At 40.7% G+C, this 19,466-nt stretch overlaps 1 protein-coding gene across 3 annotated transcripts in view; it reads right to left on the reverse strand.

The window, feature by feature from the left end:
• Nucleotides 1-4,558: 4,558 nt before the first annotated feature.
• The window catches only part of CACNB4 (calcium voltage-gated channel auxiliary subunit beta 4), a 129,060-nt gene continuing 114,152 nt past the window's right edge, over nucleotides 4,559-19,466 (reverse strand). For 2 of the 3 annotated variants that reach the window (XM_053406994.1, XM_053407003.1), the window contains 5 exons: nucleotides 12,435-12,544; nucleotides 11,280-11,431; nucleotides 9,929-10,024; nucleotides 8,856-9,041; nucleotides 4,559-5,648 (listed from right to left, as the gene is read on the reverse strand). In XM_053406994.1, coding sequence (XP_053262969.1) covers nucleotides 5,388-5,648; nucleotides 8,856-9,041; nucleotides 9,929-10,024; nucleotides 11,280-11,431; nucleotides 12,435-12,544 — 805 coding nt within the window. In that variant the 3' untranslated portion in view covers nucleotides 4,559-5,387. Of the gene's footprint in view, nucleotides 5,649-7,432; nucleotides 7,499-8,855; nucleotides 9,042-9,928; nucleotides 10,025-11,279; nucleotides 11,432-12,434; nucleotides 12,545-19,466 lie in introns of all 3 variants that reach the window. The other variant, XR_008332567.1, reaches the window with a different exon arrangement.

Here is a 19,466-nt window from a genome sequence, read left to right on the forward strand (position 1 = left end):
CCTCCAGGCATGGAGCTTCTGATGGATCTAGGTGCCTTCCATGAATGGAATCCCTTCCATTCATGGAGGGGACTCTCTGGATTTACTCCAAAGCACTGAGGGCTAAGGCTGAGTTGATCAAAGACTACAAATATGTCCCTCACCTTATGTTCTCTTGCCCTGTTCCTTGTTTTAGCTATTCAGACATCTATTATCTGCCTGTTTCCAAATAGTGAAGTATTAACTCCACTTGCAGCCTTAGAAGAATCTTCCTCAGCAACTCTACTTTGGGCTGTACGTTATACTTTAAAATCATTCATATTATGAATATTGGAGGAACTTGGTTTTCAGACCCTCACACCAAGAGTTACTCAAGGGGGATAAATAGCAGAAGCATTTTAGTCAATTTGCCCCAAGCAGACTGCAAGCCAAACATTTTGGGGCAGATTGCTTTTGAAACCTATTTTAACAGTGACTCTTGTAAAGAAAATAGAAGGGGAAAACTAAGACTTACATTTTCAACAGTTAATTTTGACGTTAAAAAGTAGGAGTGCCATCTTCTAAAGAGTGATCCTACTCTGTTTTCCTTCTAAAAACATAACTTGTAAATCTTTGAGTTGCAATTACAGGTTAGGTTTATTTGAATATTTCTAAAAATATAATTAATCTCTGGTTGTAATACATAATCCACATAGACTTTCTCCCTCAAGTTTATCAGGTTGTTGCTTTCACTTGTGAGAAACAGAAACTATTTGTGGGAAATGTTTCCATGTTGCTTGGTGAAGTGCAGGTTTTTATAACACGGAAAGCACAGTTTATAGTATTTGTTATTTGGCTGGATATGCCCCATGTAAGGGCGAAGGGACACAATGGAGTGGTAATTGGAGCATTTGTGTGCTTTTTGGCACAGCACTGAAGGGGAAAGCTCAGAGCCAAGAGGAACTGTAGAAGAAAATGACGCTTTCAATTTGTCCTCCATACTTAAAATATGCACTAGTTTCTATCCAAGTTGGTACTAATATAATTCCACTAATAATTTACTCTGGCTTGAGATTCGTCCAGTGGTTTAAAAGCTGATGAGCATAGTTGAAATTTAGAAGTTGGACAGTTTTACGGTTCTGATCAGCAGGATAATTGTGACCAGAAGGTGACAGAATGACAATAAATTGGCGTGATTCAGGTTATTAGAGCTGAGAGATGTACAAGGCTCTTGCCCTTTTCTCTGTCCTTTGCAGCAATTAGACATGGATGTGTCCAACTAATCACAGTTTCCTGTTTTGTCTGACCCAGGAAAACCTGGTTAGGAGGTTTGGAACAAGCCAGGAAACACAGGGTTTGGAAGTGTCTTAAGATCCTGGCTTGTTCATAACCTGATAACCAGTTTCTGCAGTTCAGATGAAATGGAAAATTGTGATTAACTGGAGGGTTTCAGGTTTAAATTGCTATAAAGGGATAAGTGAAGGATACATATGCACAGAGAAAATTATCATGCACATCTCAGCATTTTGGTATGTGGCCATTTTTAAGTGTTGTTTTTCTAGGTTTGAGAACAGTGAAAGTACTAACGCAAGGAGTCCTGTTTTTAAAATCCCAGAATGAAAAATGATAAATATAACAAAGTGTTCATTTGACACAAGGCAGCAAAATATCTGAAGTATTGAAATCACCAGTTATATAATTTTATAGTGAAAAGTATAGGCACAATTCCTAGGTTTGTAGCAAGACTGTTGAAAAAGGTCATTTTGATGAGGAAAACTTTCAAGTTTGCCTACAGTCCAGACCCATAAAAATCCATGTTTCCCTCCAGCCAGTTAGAAATAATCACACTATCAATAAACACATATTTCCCAAAGGGCATTTCCAGACAATACTCTTTTGTACAGCAACTGCACAGCTACTCATTTCCTTCAGGGTATCCTGATATTTTTTCTTAACAAAACCACTTCAGCTGTTGGCATATCTCATTTTCCCTGCACTCAAAGCACAGTGTTTTGTTGCAGGAGAAAACAAGATTCTTCCCCCAGCTAGCCTATCAATTACAATACCAAGTGCGGTATAGAAGTTGGCAGAACAAGTTTCAGTGGCACAAACTGGACAGAGCCTTTAATAGGAGTAGTGATAAATAACAACTACTCCATCTTCCAGATTTCCATCATTTCGTGGATTTACTCTCTTTTCTGGAAGCCCTGAGCTTCCTCTTTAACAGCTCAATCAAAACAACATGTATACTCAGAAGTAAGTCCCACTGTGTTGGGTAGGGCTTTCGTCCTACTGTGTTCAGGACTGCAGCCTAAAGTGCCCTTTAAAAAGTATGTTTGCACAAAGCTTCCCTCAAGGAAGAGCAATGAATTAAAACCAAGGGAGGTTCAACTTCAAGCTTCCAGGACTAAGCTAGAAAAATTCACGGTACATTCTAAGTCTAGGTGATTCCTTTCATAACTAACGTTTCTTATACAGTACGTGCCTTATCTGTGTTCAACAGTGAACTCTGTCATGGTAGCTAGTGGTTCAATAATCATATGGCTCTTTGAGTCTGATTTTATAAATTCTATATATATAATTTAGTAACACACACACTATTCACATTTCAGTCTAGGAATCAGACATGTACATTATTTTATATTTAGTTACTCCTGAAGAACTATCCCTAGTGAGTAAGAAGCTCTTGGAAATTATTTCAGCTTAGTCCTAGAAACTCAACTTTGCACAGACATAGAAACCACCTGATTCTTCCCTGGAGCATCTTGATATAGGTATTTTGTACCATTTCCACTACATCAGTGGTGACTAACCAGGGCCACTCCAGATGTTGCTGAATTGCAATGCAAATCCCATCAGCCCCAGCCAGCATGGTCAATGGCCAAGGATGATGGGAGTTGTAGTTCAACATTATGGAGGGCTATGGTTAGCCATCCTATCCTACAGCAAATTCTCACTACTTCTTGTACCTTTAGCGCCCCTCTTTTCTTTTCAAGTTTGTGTGTGCTTCCTGTCTCTAGCACTGCAGCGCACCTCTCTCTTAAAAAGGGAGGTAAACAGCTACCCCTCAGCAGCTTTCCTTGTATGGAGCTGAGATTAGAAGAACCACAAATATTACACTCAGAATACCGCCCCCCTTTTAGAATTGTCTGGAAAAGACCTAAAATTTTGGTTTTTAATGTATTCCACACTGCCGCATTCCAATGGTTACTTTTACATTGTTAAAAGATTTGGAGAAAATAAACATTTCCATTGCCCTATTATAAATATCCAAAGTTGTAGAGCACATGCTATTGTTAGGCAGAGTGAGGCAGCTGCATCAGGCATCAGATACTGTGGGATGGAGGTGCCCTTGAACATTCTTCCTCAGCTGCCTGGCCATTCACCTCTGCTGGGGATCAGAATTATGTGTGCCAAAATACCAGTCATGCACCCCCTAAACTAGCAGTAGAGGATACTGTCACGTTGCCAGTGCCCAGTCAGCTGGGAGGAACCAGCTTGTTCTTTGCCTCAGCAAAATGTCTTTGGCCAACCTTCTGCGTGGATGCTATGATTTTCGGTCATTCATAGAGTGATTCATCTATAGAGCTTCTACATGTATGGGTGTCCCCACTCATTTCAATGAAGAACCAGCCCTGTACACACAAAGGACGTGTGTGTGTGTGCAGAGCTTCCTTTTACACTTAAATGCATGAGGAGAACCAAACACAAGCAGGAACTCTGCATATGTACTGCAGCACAAATGGAATCTGGATCAAGATGGAAGACTGTAAGGTATGACTTTATATAGGGTTTTTGATGAAGTATTTTTTGCTGTATGTGAGAGGTGATGCATTCAGACCAGGAAAAAATAGCTTCAAACGTCATGCTTTATAACACAATATAGAAAATGGTTTGTCATTCTCCAGAAAGTGCCTGAGAACAACAAGTCCTCAAATTTTAGGGGTGTCCTCACTAAAGCACTGCTCCTGAAGTGCTTCAGTTGGAATTATCTTTGTTCATTTTTTGTGCAAAACCGTCATGCCACTATGGTCTGTTGACAAATCACTGAGCAATATGCTCTTAAATCTTTGGTAGGAAAAATGATGATACCATAGTTCTTCTGGATATATTAATACACACGTTTAAGCCCTAGTATGAATGCATCTTTTTTCCCCTCCCTGTGAGGCCAATTTGTTGTTGACCCAAGTAGAACATTAAGATGGTTATGAGCTTTGTGCCCAATACAGATTATTAGTAGTGCTTAAGCGTTGTTAGCCAACGAAATAAACAATAACCAAATTCCCAAAAGTGTCCACATCTTCCAACGAGTGAACAAGCCCTGCTCACACCTTCACAAGACCTGGGTGCATGGAGAGGGGATCAGGGCTCTACACATGTAGAACTGTACATGCAATTAGGGACTTGGATCGCGCCAGAAGAGCCTTCAGCAAAACAGCCATACCTTATGCTTAGCATGTGATAGCCGAGGCAGGGCCAGCTAGCAAAATCCCACGCATCCACTTCACACACTTCGAAGGTGTGACTGGGATTAAAGGAGCATGTTTTCAGGACAGTGAATGTGTGCCCACGTCCTCCACCACTAGCACATTAAAAATGGTTAGGCTTCTTTACTCCTAGTTTATTTAAAGTTCCTGAAATAGTTCTATATTGTCATTAGCAAAATGCAAAAAAAACTATCGACATCATACAGTTTGCTGCAATGCATATGCTGGGAGGAGAGAGAGAAAAAACTCATCCCATACAGATCACTTTAAACTGGAAAGTAGTCTAACTGCTGCATTCGCTCATCGTTTTTGGCACTATTGACTGCTTACATTTGGTTAATCTGAAATAAATACATTAAAATTGTTTTATTTTTATCCGTATTTATCTATCTATATAAATTCACCTTCTGATAAACAAGTTCTATAGCTTTTATTTATTTTGCTTATAATGGTTTCATTATTCTTCACTATTTTATTTTATTTTATTTTTAAACTGACTGCAACATGCTCAGGTTGACTTTCCAGTCAATTTCGCCCAAATTCCAACAGGAATTGGTTTATAAATTGGTTCCAACTGGAACTGGTCATTTGGAATTTCCAGTGCAGGAAATCATTTTATATGCGCTTCAACAGGTAATCCTAAATTACAAATTGATGTGTCTAATAGTGTCTAATGAAGAGAAAAGGTACTGATTCTAAAATTAAATCTCTACACTGGAAATAAAACACATCTAAAGTGACTGGGCAAACTATCTTCTTCCTAAACATATGAAGGGCATGATCTGTATGTTTCACCCCTTTTTATATAGCATTAAACGGCGGCAGCCTGTAAGCATAGTAAAAACCATGCCGCAACTGCCGAATCGAGTTGATTCGTTTGGCCTAGCTATGTTATGGCAAGTTGGCAACGGACGAGTACCATTTCCCCCCAGGTTCTTGTATTCAAAGCCTATGTCGGGAATCATGGCTGTATCCTCCAGGAGACCCTCTGTTTCTGTGAGGTTTGTAGGAGTCCTGGTATGAGTCGGAGTACTCTTCTTCCACAAGCGGGTAATGATCTCGGCTGTGTTGGGAACTGGAAGACAAGCGGTTCCTGCTCTTCCGAGCTCTTTCGTTGTGGTAGTTTTCATCAGAGGTCATTAGGCTCCGTCGTTCAATTGGAGAGTTCTCAGTAGAATGATTGCTATGCCTCATTCGTTGGCTCTATAAATAGTAAAGAATTCAAGGGTTTTTTAAAACAACAACAACAACAAAGGGGTGTGAGGGGAGTTGGGAGAAACAATTTCATTTCGCTCCTTCTGAATTAGTTGCATTCTTGTTCTGAGAGGGCCTTCAGAATCCATATGCTCCCATCATTCATTTAAGAGACATTTGGCTGCTATTTTGTATACTTGGGAATACAGTCTGGTTTCAAAGTTGATGTGAGAAAACAGTGGAGCGTGATGTCTTCTATACAACATTATTTTAAAACATTTGGCAGGGAGAAGGGATGCTCAACAGGAGGCTCAGGATTCAGGTTCAGGATACATTGCCTGATGAGGAATTTTAAGACTTGTATTTTTAGTCTGTGATCTTTTGGAAATTCAAAATAAGACCTCCTCCAAAATGCAGCTCTTAAAAAGCATATTGAGATATACTTCCATTGCGGGCAATTCTAAAGTCGCCTACTTTTCTCCCATTGATTTACAATGTTTTATTTGTAACCCTTTCTTGTTCAGCATATACTAATAGAGCTTTCCCTTCCTTCAATTGCAATTCTCAACCTATTCTTCATAGGCTTTATCAATATTTTTATTATTATTTCTGAAGTACTTTACCCATATGAAATTTAAGACCATTGGATATATGGAAAGTTTCACTGGTGCTGTTTTCCCTCTGTTTAACTCTCCACACTGGATTGAAGTGGGTAAAATAGCTAAGCTGTTATTTTTGTAGTCAATTCAATGGTCAGTAGCAGCTTGTAGGCTTACTGCAGGCATTTTTTTTCAAGGTAGTCAGAGTACTTTCTTTGCAGAGATCATTAGCTTCCTTGGAAAACTATAATGAGTGGCAGGAAGCCACACTAGTCATACTGGCTTGAAACTTGCTTAAATACGTAGAACACCCACACACTCTTATTGTGGTCTGCCTAGAATTGAACCTCAGCCTCATGCAATCATACCCACTGTAGCAACTTCCTCTGTTAATTACTCAGAAGACCTTGAAATGCGGCTCCTGAAGTGTCCCAGCCCATTGTTAGCATGGATGAAGTTGACTCAGCATTTAAACAAAGTGGGCCCTTATCTAGACTCCCTTACACCTAGCAGAATCCTATTTAGACTGCGTCACCAGTCACTGCAACATATCTCAGATCGAGACATACTAGCTTAAGTTTATATGCCTAAATGGTATGTGCCTAAATAATTTGCTTTGTCCACATCCTTTTGGATTTGCATAGCGTCAAAGTTCAAGAGAAGGGGCTTACCAACACAAAGACACTGGAAAATAAAACGTTTTCACATAAAAAAACAAGCATGTGTGCACGAAACTCAAACTGTTGCTTACACAGTCAACCAGTCACTAAGCAGAAACAACACCATGTGACAAAGCTGGCCTTACAAAATCAAACATAAATTTGAAATTTAGATACTTCGGCATACATGCATTGGGGGTGGGGACGACAGCACTTCAATAGTGATACGAGTGTATTTTATGTTGTGAACCGCCTTTGATCTTCAGATGAAGGGCGACATACAAATGTAATTAATAATAATAATAATAATATTAAGGGAAAAAGTGATTGTTGATCTAATTTTCAGGAATGTTACTAACTTGCTAAGCTCGTCAGCTGACATACAGTGGAAAGTGTACACATATCAAAAGCCACACAAATGTGCCAAGCTCTTTAGTGAAATTGATCTCTGTGCACATCTTGGTCTTGCATTTACAAACATACAGAACTCGTACTGAAAAGACATATTTTTCGCCAAATTTAGTAAAGCACGTACTTCTCATTAAGGACTATTTACATGCCACGTTTGAAGTTTCAAAGGCCAGCCGTTTTTGAGCTATCCCTGTGGAAAAAAATGGTCAGAATCTTTTTATAATGGGAATAATATTTTATCCATCATTAAAAAAAAAAAATCAAACAGATGAATGAATTTTGCTAAGGTGTTGCCTCTGAGGAGAAACGAGGCAAATGGGAGAGAATTTCCGTCTTATAACTTTTGTGAACTGGTCAACATATGAAAAATAAATGAAAACTATTCAGCAAGCTTAACTATAGCAGCAGTTAGTGGCTTATATTTATATAACTCACTTATCTTCTAAGAACGTTCTGTGCAGCCTTTTCATGCTAAAAATGCAAAGGTAATTATGTTCATTGCTCTTGATGTCTGCACAGTAGCATTAGCATCATAGATATTCTGTTGCATTCAAACAAAACTACCCAATGTGAAGTCTACTTAATTAACTGGATTTTCTTCTTATTCTCTTGACTAAGGCCAAATACATTACTCATTGACTGTAGCATGGTGACGACTTGTCTTCGGGAATGAGCCATCTCAGACTGATCAGCTAGCTAAACAGAACTTCCGTATCACTTGAACGCACGACACTACTAGGACTGAACTGCAAGGAATGCATTTATGGATCAGCCCCAATTGGTTCTGTTTTGCTAATGTTTGCCAGTGAAGCATTTGCCACTGAAAACACATAATGAGAACATCCCCAAGCCCTGGGTGGAGGACTCAAATTTGAATGTGGTGGAGAGGTGTGCACACATTTGAGTCCCCACCCTTTCCAATATGAGATAATACTGTGCACAAAGTAATGGAAATACCCTCATTTGTAGGTATGGGGCAGTGGGGCACCTGTGGGGCAGCTGTTGTGCATACATTTATTTTATTTATTTTATTTGCATTTACACAGGGTCCAATGTGTATGTGTGTGACAGATAGATAGATTCTATTCCATTCCACCCTTGCTGCAGATATGTGGAATTGTTACATGCCACATGTCTGTTTACATTCCAGCACAGATTACTGGAGTCCCATGAGTGGAACATCCGCTCTGTATTGCTTTTGTTTCCTCTCTCTCCGAGAGGAACGACAAGGGGAGAGGCCTTGTTTTTCTTTGTCCTGATTTATGTATAATAAATGCGTAGTTTAGTATAGTATCCACGCCTCAAGCCTGATCTGTTGTGTGTTTACTCTGTTGAGTAATGTGTGCTCTTGCATGCACAGCAGCATGAATCGTGGACGCACGTCGGAGGATGACTGACAGATCTCTGCAGTGGCAAGGCTGAGAAGGGAGACACTTCGGCTGGGGCCAAGCCAGTTGGCTTTCCATCCCACGGTTCGATATGGACGAACCACTTTATACATCATCATGAAGCTGATCTGCACTACTGGCAAAAGCATGGATTCATACCTGTAATCCAGAGATTGCAGTAGGGTAAGGGGATAGTGCAGTGGAGCCTAGGTTTCTTCCAAGCAAAGGTGTCATGGGTGTGCTACTTGTGGTGTGTGTGGCACGCCAGTAGGCCTCAAGATATTCTGCCAAGTGTTCACAAGCATCTTCAAGCTGATTTTCATCCAGAATGACATCAAACATTTCCTGTTCAGAAGAAAGCATGGCATCAAACTTTTCAGCTCTGAACAGCTGGACAATGGAGGGTGATAACCAACATAGTGGGCCCATTGATTTCAATAGGTCCAACTCTAGAGTATATGACTTAGTTGAATATCACCCAGAAGTCTTTGCAGACACTGTCAACTTTGACAGTTATCATTTCTTCCTCTCACCCGTTTCGGTCTCCTCCACCACGAAAAAGCATCTCCCACCTTTTCATAGCCTCAGAGTCCACCACAAACCAGAGTGGGAAAAGACTGTCTGGACATAAGTTTGTAAGTGAAAATTATTCATTTATAAGAAAACTGGGGTGGGGGAGATGCCATTATTCAATTCAAATGTTTTGATTGCAAATGGATTGTTGCTAAACTGCACAACATAATGAGAAAGTATATGGCACACAATTAATGCTTGCTTTTGACCTTAATTTATTTCAGCAGCAGGCATGGGTTTTCCCTTCCCTTCAGCTCAACAAGCACAAATCACTGGAAAATGATTCGGTGACAGAAATGCAATACACTGGACCTCGTAATGTAAACCTGAGAGGGCTTTTATTCTAGTGATGCCAATTTCTCCAGTACTGGGTGGAAAAGAAGTGGGTTGTTACTGTAACCCTAGATGCCTTAGCACATCACTAAGCATGATGAACAATGGGAGGAGGTGGAAAGATGAGTGCTTCTCTTCGTGAGACTTGTGACCTCTCTTCTAACACATTCAGGATCTGATCAGTTGCTATTTATAGCCCGTTCAGTAAGGATGGGTACTGTTGTTAAAACAATGTTACATCAATACAACAGCTTTTGCTAATGTGTGAATTGATGTGTCATGAAAAATGTGCACCGAGTGAAAATCTTTCCCGGTCCTTTACTTACTGGAGGACATTGTGCAAGTTTATCTGCTGCAACCAACTGGACATTCAGGTGTTTGCTTTGTGACTTTCCTCTTGATTTGATCAGTCGCTGCAGGACCTAAAGAAGAGAAAACAAGCATCAGACTACTTTCAGACTGCATAGCAAGGAGGTAAATTTTGGAGGCGTATCAGCTTCCACATATTAAACTACTGGTTTGTGATGGTCACTGTGTGAGTGGCTATTGTATATATCATGGTACGGACAGCTGAGGTTGTATACCTGTCAGCCATTATCTATAGGGAATCTGTGGTCCTCCAGGTGCTGCTGTTCGACTCCAGTTCCCATCAGTCCCAGCCTGCATGGTCAGGGATGATGGGAGTTGCAGTCCAACAACATCTGGAGGGTGTTTTTGCTAGGGAACGAAAAGATACATTCTAATGTTAGTGGGGAACATGTCAAGTACATAGGGATAAAGTAATGCTTCCTCATGACAACAATTCCTTATAGGTTTAAAATGATTGTAAGTCACTTAACTATTTTGGATCAGCCCAATTGCATGGATACCCACCATGCTAGCAAACCCTAAGGACGGGCTACATTGGTAAGCAGCTTACAAACATAATTCCAGTGTAGAGTGAGAAGTATTTTTCATTAGCCTCCTGGTTGGGTACTATAATGTTTGCATGGGCCACAGCTCTTGTCCTAGAAAAGGCAAAATTAAGACAGAAAAAAAAGTGGCGTAAAGACATATGGACCTGAAAAAAAGGAACTGAAATGGCTGTCCCAACCATCTTTCGCAGCAAAAATTCTGTTTCTCTGGCCTGATTAGGAGCTCACGTCTCCACAGTTATCTGGGAAGCCCACTTCACATAGTGATCGTCAGGCCCTGCCAAGCACAAGCAGAATGCAAGGTAAACAGAGGCGTTTTTGTGGGACCGGATCAGTTGCTGCACACGATCAGCAAGATTCTGGAGACACACAAAAGTTTAGGTCAAGATTCAACGAAGTTGATGCATATGCAGAAACACAGAAATGGGACTTCACTCCCTCTCCCTAACCCCTGAAACACCCTAAATCCACTTTGGAGAGGTGGGGGAACCCCCTGAATATGTTTATAGCGTGTGCGGGAGGCATGCGGGGAGAAAGGTGTGCAAACATCCTGTTGTGCAAGTGGACTTCATTCCCTGAACGCACACCCTAGTTAGTGCTACATTAACTTCCTCAATGTATGTTTTAAAGGAAATTAGCATAAAAAGGAGGAGCGTTCTTTTGGGAAGAATATGAAGTGTATTCAAGACGAAATATTTTAAAGACAAAGCTATAAACTTGTACACACACACACACACACACACACACACAAAACGTATGTTACCTTTGGAGATGACACTTTAACATGGACAATAATCGGCGCTAAGGACGTTTTAATAAGTTGTGCTGGGTGGTTGATTGTATCTGCATCTAGAACAACCAGCTGCAAGGATCGTGCCAACTCGAAAATACGCTCGATCTCACTCTGTACTTCTGCTGCAAAACGAAAAACGGAGATACCATCATCGACGCATTCCAAAAACAGTTTGAAATAACTGAATTTGCCATTTCAAAACCTGCGGTCCCTTGTCATTTTTATTTATTTACTTTAAATTGGTTTTTACTGAATATTTTATTGTGTTACAAAACAAACAAACAAGGAAAAGCAGCTAGAAATGTACCGGTAACTAGACCCTGGAAAAGCCCATCAGGAGCGAACATAGACCACTGGTACCAAAATATATGGGAAACTGCCCTACTAGAAAAGTTAACCAACAAACTTAAACTGGCATGGGGCCAAGCAAAGGAGGATGCCTTCACCCCGTGTGGCTCCCCTTTATCCACAGCCCAACAAGACAATGATCTATCCCCTACAACAGCATACAAATCAATAGGGCTAATCTGACCCCACAATCCCTCCCTGTCTGACACATACAATCAAACCACACTGCAACCAACCAAGCTCTGGACCCTCCAATCTCTCGCAATGCCATTTTTATTTATCAGTTCTAGTGCCGGTGTGCTTGAAGTTACGAATACCTTTGACACGTTCTTCATAAAATTGCCATATATTTTATTATTATTTATTTTATTCATTAAGTTCCTATACCACCTTTCATTCAAAGATCACAAGGCGGTTTACAATATAAAGGTTCATAAATTTTACAACGTTGTGAACAAACGCACCATAACATTTCACCTTTCTTGCAACTTGTTAAGCTGATGCTAAGCATACACTTACATAGCAAACATGAAACTTTGCTTGCTAGTACTTGAAAGGTGACAATATGGTCTTAATCCCCTATACAGAGCTTTAGAAAACCTTTTTTAAAAAAACAGTAGCCAGCCTGTGGCAGAGGCAAGCAAGTTTTGTGCATTCTCCCTCCGAAGGGCAAGAAAGTAAGTAGGACAACAACTGGACACCCGTAAAAACAAACAAACAAACAAAAACCTCCATACACAAGTGTCACTATGTACAATACTTCTACTAAGGTCTTACCTAAACTGGACCTGGTGTTTGACCGCTCAATTATTGCCCTCTTGCTTGGATTATTTAGAACAGACCTCTTAGCAAGAGAAATGTCAGCTGTCACTCTAGTTATTGATATCCTACAAAGAAAAACAGAGGAGAGTATAAAATAACTTCGGGCAAGGTTTCAGAATAAAAATTGTGGTGCATTGCCATTTACATTGTAAACTTTACGTTATGTACTAGAAAAACCAGGCATGCCAGCTGCTGCTTATCCACAAATTGAAGTGTTGCTGAGGCAGACAAGTCAAAATTCTAAAAGATGACTTCTATTACAGTAGATCTTTATGTACGGAAGACCATGCAAAACAACAACAACAATTTATTATTTATTCCCCGCCCACAAAAACAAAACAAACAAACATACCCCAATACTTAATAACAACAACAACAACCTGGGACACAGATGGACAAGATTTACAGAACACCAAAAAAAAACATTATTGTTCACTCATTTCTATTCCACAATGCTTCTATTTTACCCAAAATACATCACTTGGATGCATATTCTATTAAAATAGTTGAGATTAAGCTACATCTTTAATGTCTAGACTTGGAGATGCCAGTCCGTAAATATCTCCGTTCCATCAGTTTAAACTGTGAGGATGCAATCAGATCAGCAGTTTTGAGTGCGATGTGTTATGGCTGTTCAGTCAAAAGCTTGTGACGCGGCCTCTGACCTGGCATTTTTGAACAATTCTTGGCGCCTCCTCCCCATCATGCAAAAGCATGTACCTCTCTAAGGAACTACAAGCCTTCCCTATGATTGGTATGGGCAGTAACAGTGTCTAGTATCTTCTGATCATTTTCCTTCCTCACCCCTTTCCTCCTTTAAAAAATCCTATTTGCCATTGTCACTGTGTGTCAGATTAAACCTTTTTCATAAAAAAAGAAAAGAAAAATGTATCACTGCTGCATCCCTACCCTTTCCTGACAAATCAAGTTTATGCTTCTTGTGTTGACTGAGCCACTAAATTTGTATTTTCTCCCCTACAGATGGGAACACGTGATAAGGGATTTGTCGCCATGTTCCAAGATGCAGATATTATTATTATTTGATTATTATTTACCTTCACCATTCTTCAAACAAATGAATATTCAGATAAAGATATGAGGTGGTATTCAACTAAGTTTTACTCAAAGAAGACCCACTGAAATTAATTAGAATGACTATGTTAGATCCATTAATTTCAATGGGCAAAACTAAAGTTGAATCCCACCCACACAGCTTGAGGGCCCTCAGTATGAAAGAAATGCTACTCTGTAGAGTAGAAAGGAGAAATCAGACCCTCTTAGGATGATCTTTCATTTCTTCTTTTGTGCCAAACAGATATAGCTGATACTTGTTGGTAATGATGCTCCTCAGTATCTTCCACGTATGATACAAAAATATGCTCCACAAAGGGTTTATTCATAGCAACCCTTGACTTGCCATTGACAGTTGCCATGGTTTCCTATAGGAAAACAATGACGTCCAGTTACCATAGTCATATGCTGTACTGAAAGACATCTGACAGCAGCAGTGACAGAACACCTGCTCTGTGTTCCACACTTAATATAAATGCCTGTTTCCAAAGCCATGCAACAAGCTGCAGAGATATAAGATTATTTCAGAACTTCGGGAGAGGGGAGTGCGAGGGTGCCAACGAGAGCCAACACCTCAACCGTGAGAGAATTCAAAGAGATGACGCATTTAGCTGCAGAAATGTTTCATCTGACAAGTGCCTACATAACAATGATCACCTCTGAAGGGCAGGTTCATGCCACCTTAGCTGTGCAAAGAGAAAAACTGGAAAACTTGTATGCAAGAGTATTCCATATTTGTGTGTGTGTGTGTGTGTGTGTGTATGCATGTGTGCAAGAATATTCTGATATACAGTGGAACCTTGGTTCTCGAACTTAATCTGTTACGGAAGTCCATTCGACTCCTGAAACTGTTCAAAAACCAAGGCAAGACTTCCGATTGGCTGTAGGAGCTTCCTGCACTCAAGCAGAAGCCGCATCGGACGTTCGGCTTCCAAAATATGTTCGAAAACCATAACACTGATTTCTGGGTTTGTGACGTTCGGGAGCCGATTTGTTCAACAACTAAGCCGTTCAAGAACCAAGGTACGACTGTACTTATACTTTTCTGATCTATGGCAGAGCAAGGAGGAGCAACAGCTTCTCTGGACATAAGCTTTTCTCAATAGTCCCTCAACTCCTGGTGTCACAAACACATTTGGGAGTCAGATTAGACTAAACTTCATCCCCATTCAGGGACCCTTGCTCCCTTGTTCATCAGCGTAGGAGCAAGGATGTGCAAAGTAGTCCATCACCTTTCGTGCAAAGAGAACAGCCACCTGCAATGTACGAGCCTTTGGGTATACAACTGCATGCACAGAAGATTCTGCATGACCCAAAATCCTGCACTATCAGCGTTCTAGGTTGAAAGGAACCTCCTTCATGCACAGTGCTCTGTCACTGCAGTCACTCATGCTCTTCACATGAAGACCAGTGGAGCTGGGCTAATTGGCAGGTCCCTGCTCCTATGTTGGGAAACATGGGAGCCAGAAGAACCACACACAACTTTAGTTGCATCTGACGTTTTGGCCCAAAGAAGGTAACTCAAGGAGTCTGTTGCACCAACAAAGAGATCCACGTAGCTAACATGGGAAGGGTGAAATCAGTTGACCCCTTGAACAAGGAATGCATGATTTCTTTTTTAAAAAAAACAACAACAACCAGAACAGGACCCACCAATGGTAAGAAGGAAGCTTGGGGATGTGTCACCAGCTTCAAACTTTGTTTAAGTCCATTCATAAACCACCCATCAGTAAAAGGACAGCACTCAGTTTAAAACAGATACAATAAAACCACAAGAGCAAAGACAAAAATGACTGCCCCTAAAGAACTTACAATGATGCATTTCTACTGTTAAAAGTCTAAAAGGAAGCTTTCAAGTTCAATTAAAGATCCGCAATAAAATAGCAAAGGAGTTAACAATAGGAATTTATGAATCAAAAGTAGTTTTGTGCCTGGAAACAAACTGTGAATTGTGCCTGGAAACAAAGTGGGATCCAATAAAGATCTGAAAATATAAGATCATTTATAAGTAGGGGTGGGCAAATCTGCCAACTTCAGTTTCTCAATTTTTGAGAAGTTCTGAATCACAGAATCGTAGAGTTGGAAGGGCCCCCATGGATATTCATACACATTTTGATCCACGTTTTCCCCAAAATATGCATTTTTGCAAGTAATTTTTTATAATACAATACATTTTTGTATGCTCTTTTCATCAATATACATTCTGCATGTGTACTTTTTGAATTGTTTTTAATATTTATTTTTAACGGGTTTTTTTGGATAATTTTCTTGTTTTATTCTTTTCGTAAAATACTTGGGGGTTTCATTACAATCAAATGATATCTTGTGAAATAAATAAAAAAATCATTTTTATACGTTTTATTTGATTGCAGAATTGCATCACAAAATTTAGATAATGGTGAATGTCGAGGAAATGCTGTGTTACAGTTCATGTACTGGTTCTGGAAGGTTTGGCAAATGGACTGAATGAATTTCTCCCCCATGCCTACTTTTAAGACCAGTTAAGATTCCGACTCCCATGTTTTGAACCAGCTGATGTTTCCAGGCACCTTTTTTCACAGCAGCCTCACGTATAATGCACGACATTTATCAAGTCTACCTAGATGCTACCAGGGTGTGTGACAACTGTAACCAGATCACCTCATTCCTGTAAGGGGACACAGCTGGTATGTCAAGCAAAGTTGGTAAAAGCCAGTCTGGATTCAGCTTTGCTCAGACCTTAAACCTGATTGGGGTCTCCTCAGAGGGGGATCAGAGCAATTTTGCCAACTTTGGTTGCCACATCAGGGCACAACCCTCCAGTAGTCACACACTACCAGTAACCCTGAAGAGCTAATGGATTCAGAACTACCCCAGGATATAGCTGCCCACAACAGTGGGGATTCGAACTGCCGACCTTCTGATCGGCAAGTCCTAGGCTCTGTGATTTAACCCACAGCACCACCCGCGTCCCATAAATTCCCCTTATGGAACAGCAATTTAAAAAACCATGGATTCTCCACCTACAGCCAAAGACAGTGTCCTTCAGCTACACAAGAGATTTGTGTTCCAAAAAGTGAGAAGTGGCAGGGTTCCAAAATTGTGCCAGGCTCAGAAAAAAGGTTGGCAGGATCTCCATTTTATGAGGATAACCAGCACATCTTGTTTACATTTCTAGTCCAGCTTTCCTGTTCAAGCTGTTTCGTGAAGCCACAAACCACATCAATATTCCAGTTGTGTATGTATACCTCCCCATACACACACAAAGGACACAGCACGGCCCTCACCAGTACCAATATTTGACCCAAAGGCTTGGAAATATCCCAAGGCCTAATGCTCTGTTATTGAAATAAATGATTTGCAATGATAATCCAGAAACAGCAACATTGTTTTTCAAAGGGGGGGGGAGAGTCTGAGCTTCCTGAAATGCAAGAATTCACAGTATGAAGCTACTACTGATGGTTATGAAGGGCTTTGATACTCACACAGCTGGGCGCATGTTGTGCGTGTGGTGTTAACATTTTGCATTAGAAACATTTTGCATTAGGAAACATATTCAGAGTAAGAACTGTTGGACTCGGGTATTCCCTCAGGAACTCAGTTCAAAAACTTTCCAGCTTGTCATGGAATATATCATTCCTCCTTCATATGTTTAGGGACAGAATGACAGGGTAAAAATATGTGGATAAATTCTGTTTTGAAAAAAGTGTTTCATAAGGCCCTGTCAAATCTTGGCATGGTTTTAAGACCTAGTGGGTTGGCTGCTGGTCTAACTGCATCAGAGGAAGGTGTACAAACAAAACTAGCCTGACATACGTGAGAGAGGATTGTGGAACCATTGACGCTATTTTTTAGGGGTTTTCAGAACTTCATTCAAAGATAGGGAGCACAAGTTTAGCTAGTGTCCTCCTCACACACAATATATTAATTACCTCAGCTGGGAAGATGAGGAGAAAGATGAAAGGGGAAAGATGAAATCCCAAGGGTGAACAAAATAAATAAATAATCAGCCCAGTGCATTTCAAATTTGGGTCATAAAACACACTACAGAACACAGTGTTGTGCTTCTTAACTGGAAGAGTCCCACAAACATCCCAAAATGGTTCAGTGAAATTTGAAAATCTCCCACCTTAGGAACTTCATTTCCCCGCTCTTGTCTTGGCCAATAACCCGTCCCTCCAACAATGGGAGTGTCCATGAGTAACAACATAGCGTGAGCTAGTCTCCTGCCACATCTTGTAGCCTTCAGTGCTGAATAATCAAAAAATTGTGTAGTGTGACAAAGCAGGCAGGGTATATGTCACAACTGATTTAGATGACTTATTGTGTGTGAGGGAGGGAGACAGCCTTGGAGGTCTGTCAGGACATCATGACATGTTGCAGGGGGTTCCTCAACCAAAAGAGGGTTGAAAACCACTGGTGTGGGGTCATTTCTAGTTCTGCCTGGAGATGCCAGGGACGGAACCTGGGGCCTTCTGCCAGCAAAGCGGATGCTCCACAACAGCGCTATTCTGATTGGATTATCCAGTGCTATTTTCTAGAAAATGAAGTGCCAGTTCTCACCATGAACGCCTCCCTTATTCTCTTATAATGGGAATGGCGCCCACCTGTGAGTTCCAGTGAGTTTCAGCTTTTTTTTTTTAAAGCCCTGGTTATCACTGGGAATGCTGTGCAAACCAAGTATTTTATTGACAGAAGACAGGTAAGGTTTCACTTGATTGAACAACAAAGTCTATGCAGGGATGGGAGGAGACAACATTTAACACAAATCCCACAATCCTCATTTCCCTCATATCACTATGGCACACTAGAGCTTACAATGGTATCTCGGGTTACATACACTTCAGGTTACATATGCTTCAGGTTACAGACTCTGCTAATCCAGAAATATTACCTCAGGTTAAGAACTTTGCTTCAGGATGAGAACAGAAATTGTGCTCCGGCGGCGTGGCAGCAGCAGGAGGCCCCATTAGCTAAAGTGGTGCTTCAGGTTAAGAACAGTTTCAGGTTAAGTACGGACCTCCGGAACCAATTAAGTACTTAACCTGAGGTAGCATTGTATAGGCCTTCACCTACATTATCTCATGGCGAACCTGTGGCCCTCCAGATGTTGCTGGACTGCAACTCCCATCATCCATCACCATTGGCAAAGATGACAGGGGCTGATGGGAGTTACAGTGCAGCAACAACTACACAGTTACACAGTGGAGTGGTCGTGTCCGGGGTTCTAGCTGCTTCTCCATTTTATTCCTCCTTCCTGCCTCCAGCCTTCCATTTTTCTTTCTCTCAGCCATCAGTCAGAATTCAAGGACCCCTAAGCTGTTCTTGTGTTTACAACCCCCTCCTTTAATTGCTTTCTTTCCCCCTTCCTCCCTCTCCCTCTCTCTCTCTCTCTCTCTCTCTCTCTCTCTCTCTCACACACACACACACACACACACACACACGCACACACACACACACACACTTATGCAAGCCTTGGACATTTTCTGAGCCTGTGGTTATTTTCTCCTCATGCATTGGTGGTGCTTTTTTTGACTACATAAGGCTACATTCAGATAATCTTTGCTGTTAGTATATAGACAAAGATGTACCATTCTAAAATTGTTTCAAACCAAGCACATATCAATTAAAATGCATCTCAGCTTCAGTGGAAAATGACTGTTTTCTGTTTGCTTGGATGGTTTTCTGTTTGGTGCTTTTGAAGCAAACAGAGGACACACTCTTTTTCTGGGCACTGCCATCTTCGAGCAGCAGTTTTATTTCTCACTACTGAGCAAATATTGGCTGCCCTCAGCACTTTGTTCTGTACACTGTTTAAATTTTCTCAACTTCCGATAGGTAGTCATGCGCCAGGTTGCAATTAGAGTTATTTTGAGTTTCACAATCCGTTTTTTAAGTGTGTTAAACATATAACAGGAAAGCTTTGGCTGAAATAAA

This window comes from Podarcis raffonei, chromosome 1, assembly GCF_027172205.1.
Source record: "Podarcis raffonei isolate rPodRaf1 chromosome 1, rPodRaf1.pri, whole genome shotgun sequence".
Taxonomy (NCBI): Eukaryota; Metazoa; Chordata; class Lepidosauria; order Squamata; family Lacertidae; genus Podarcis; species Podarcis raffonei.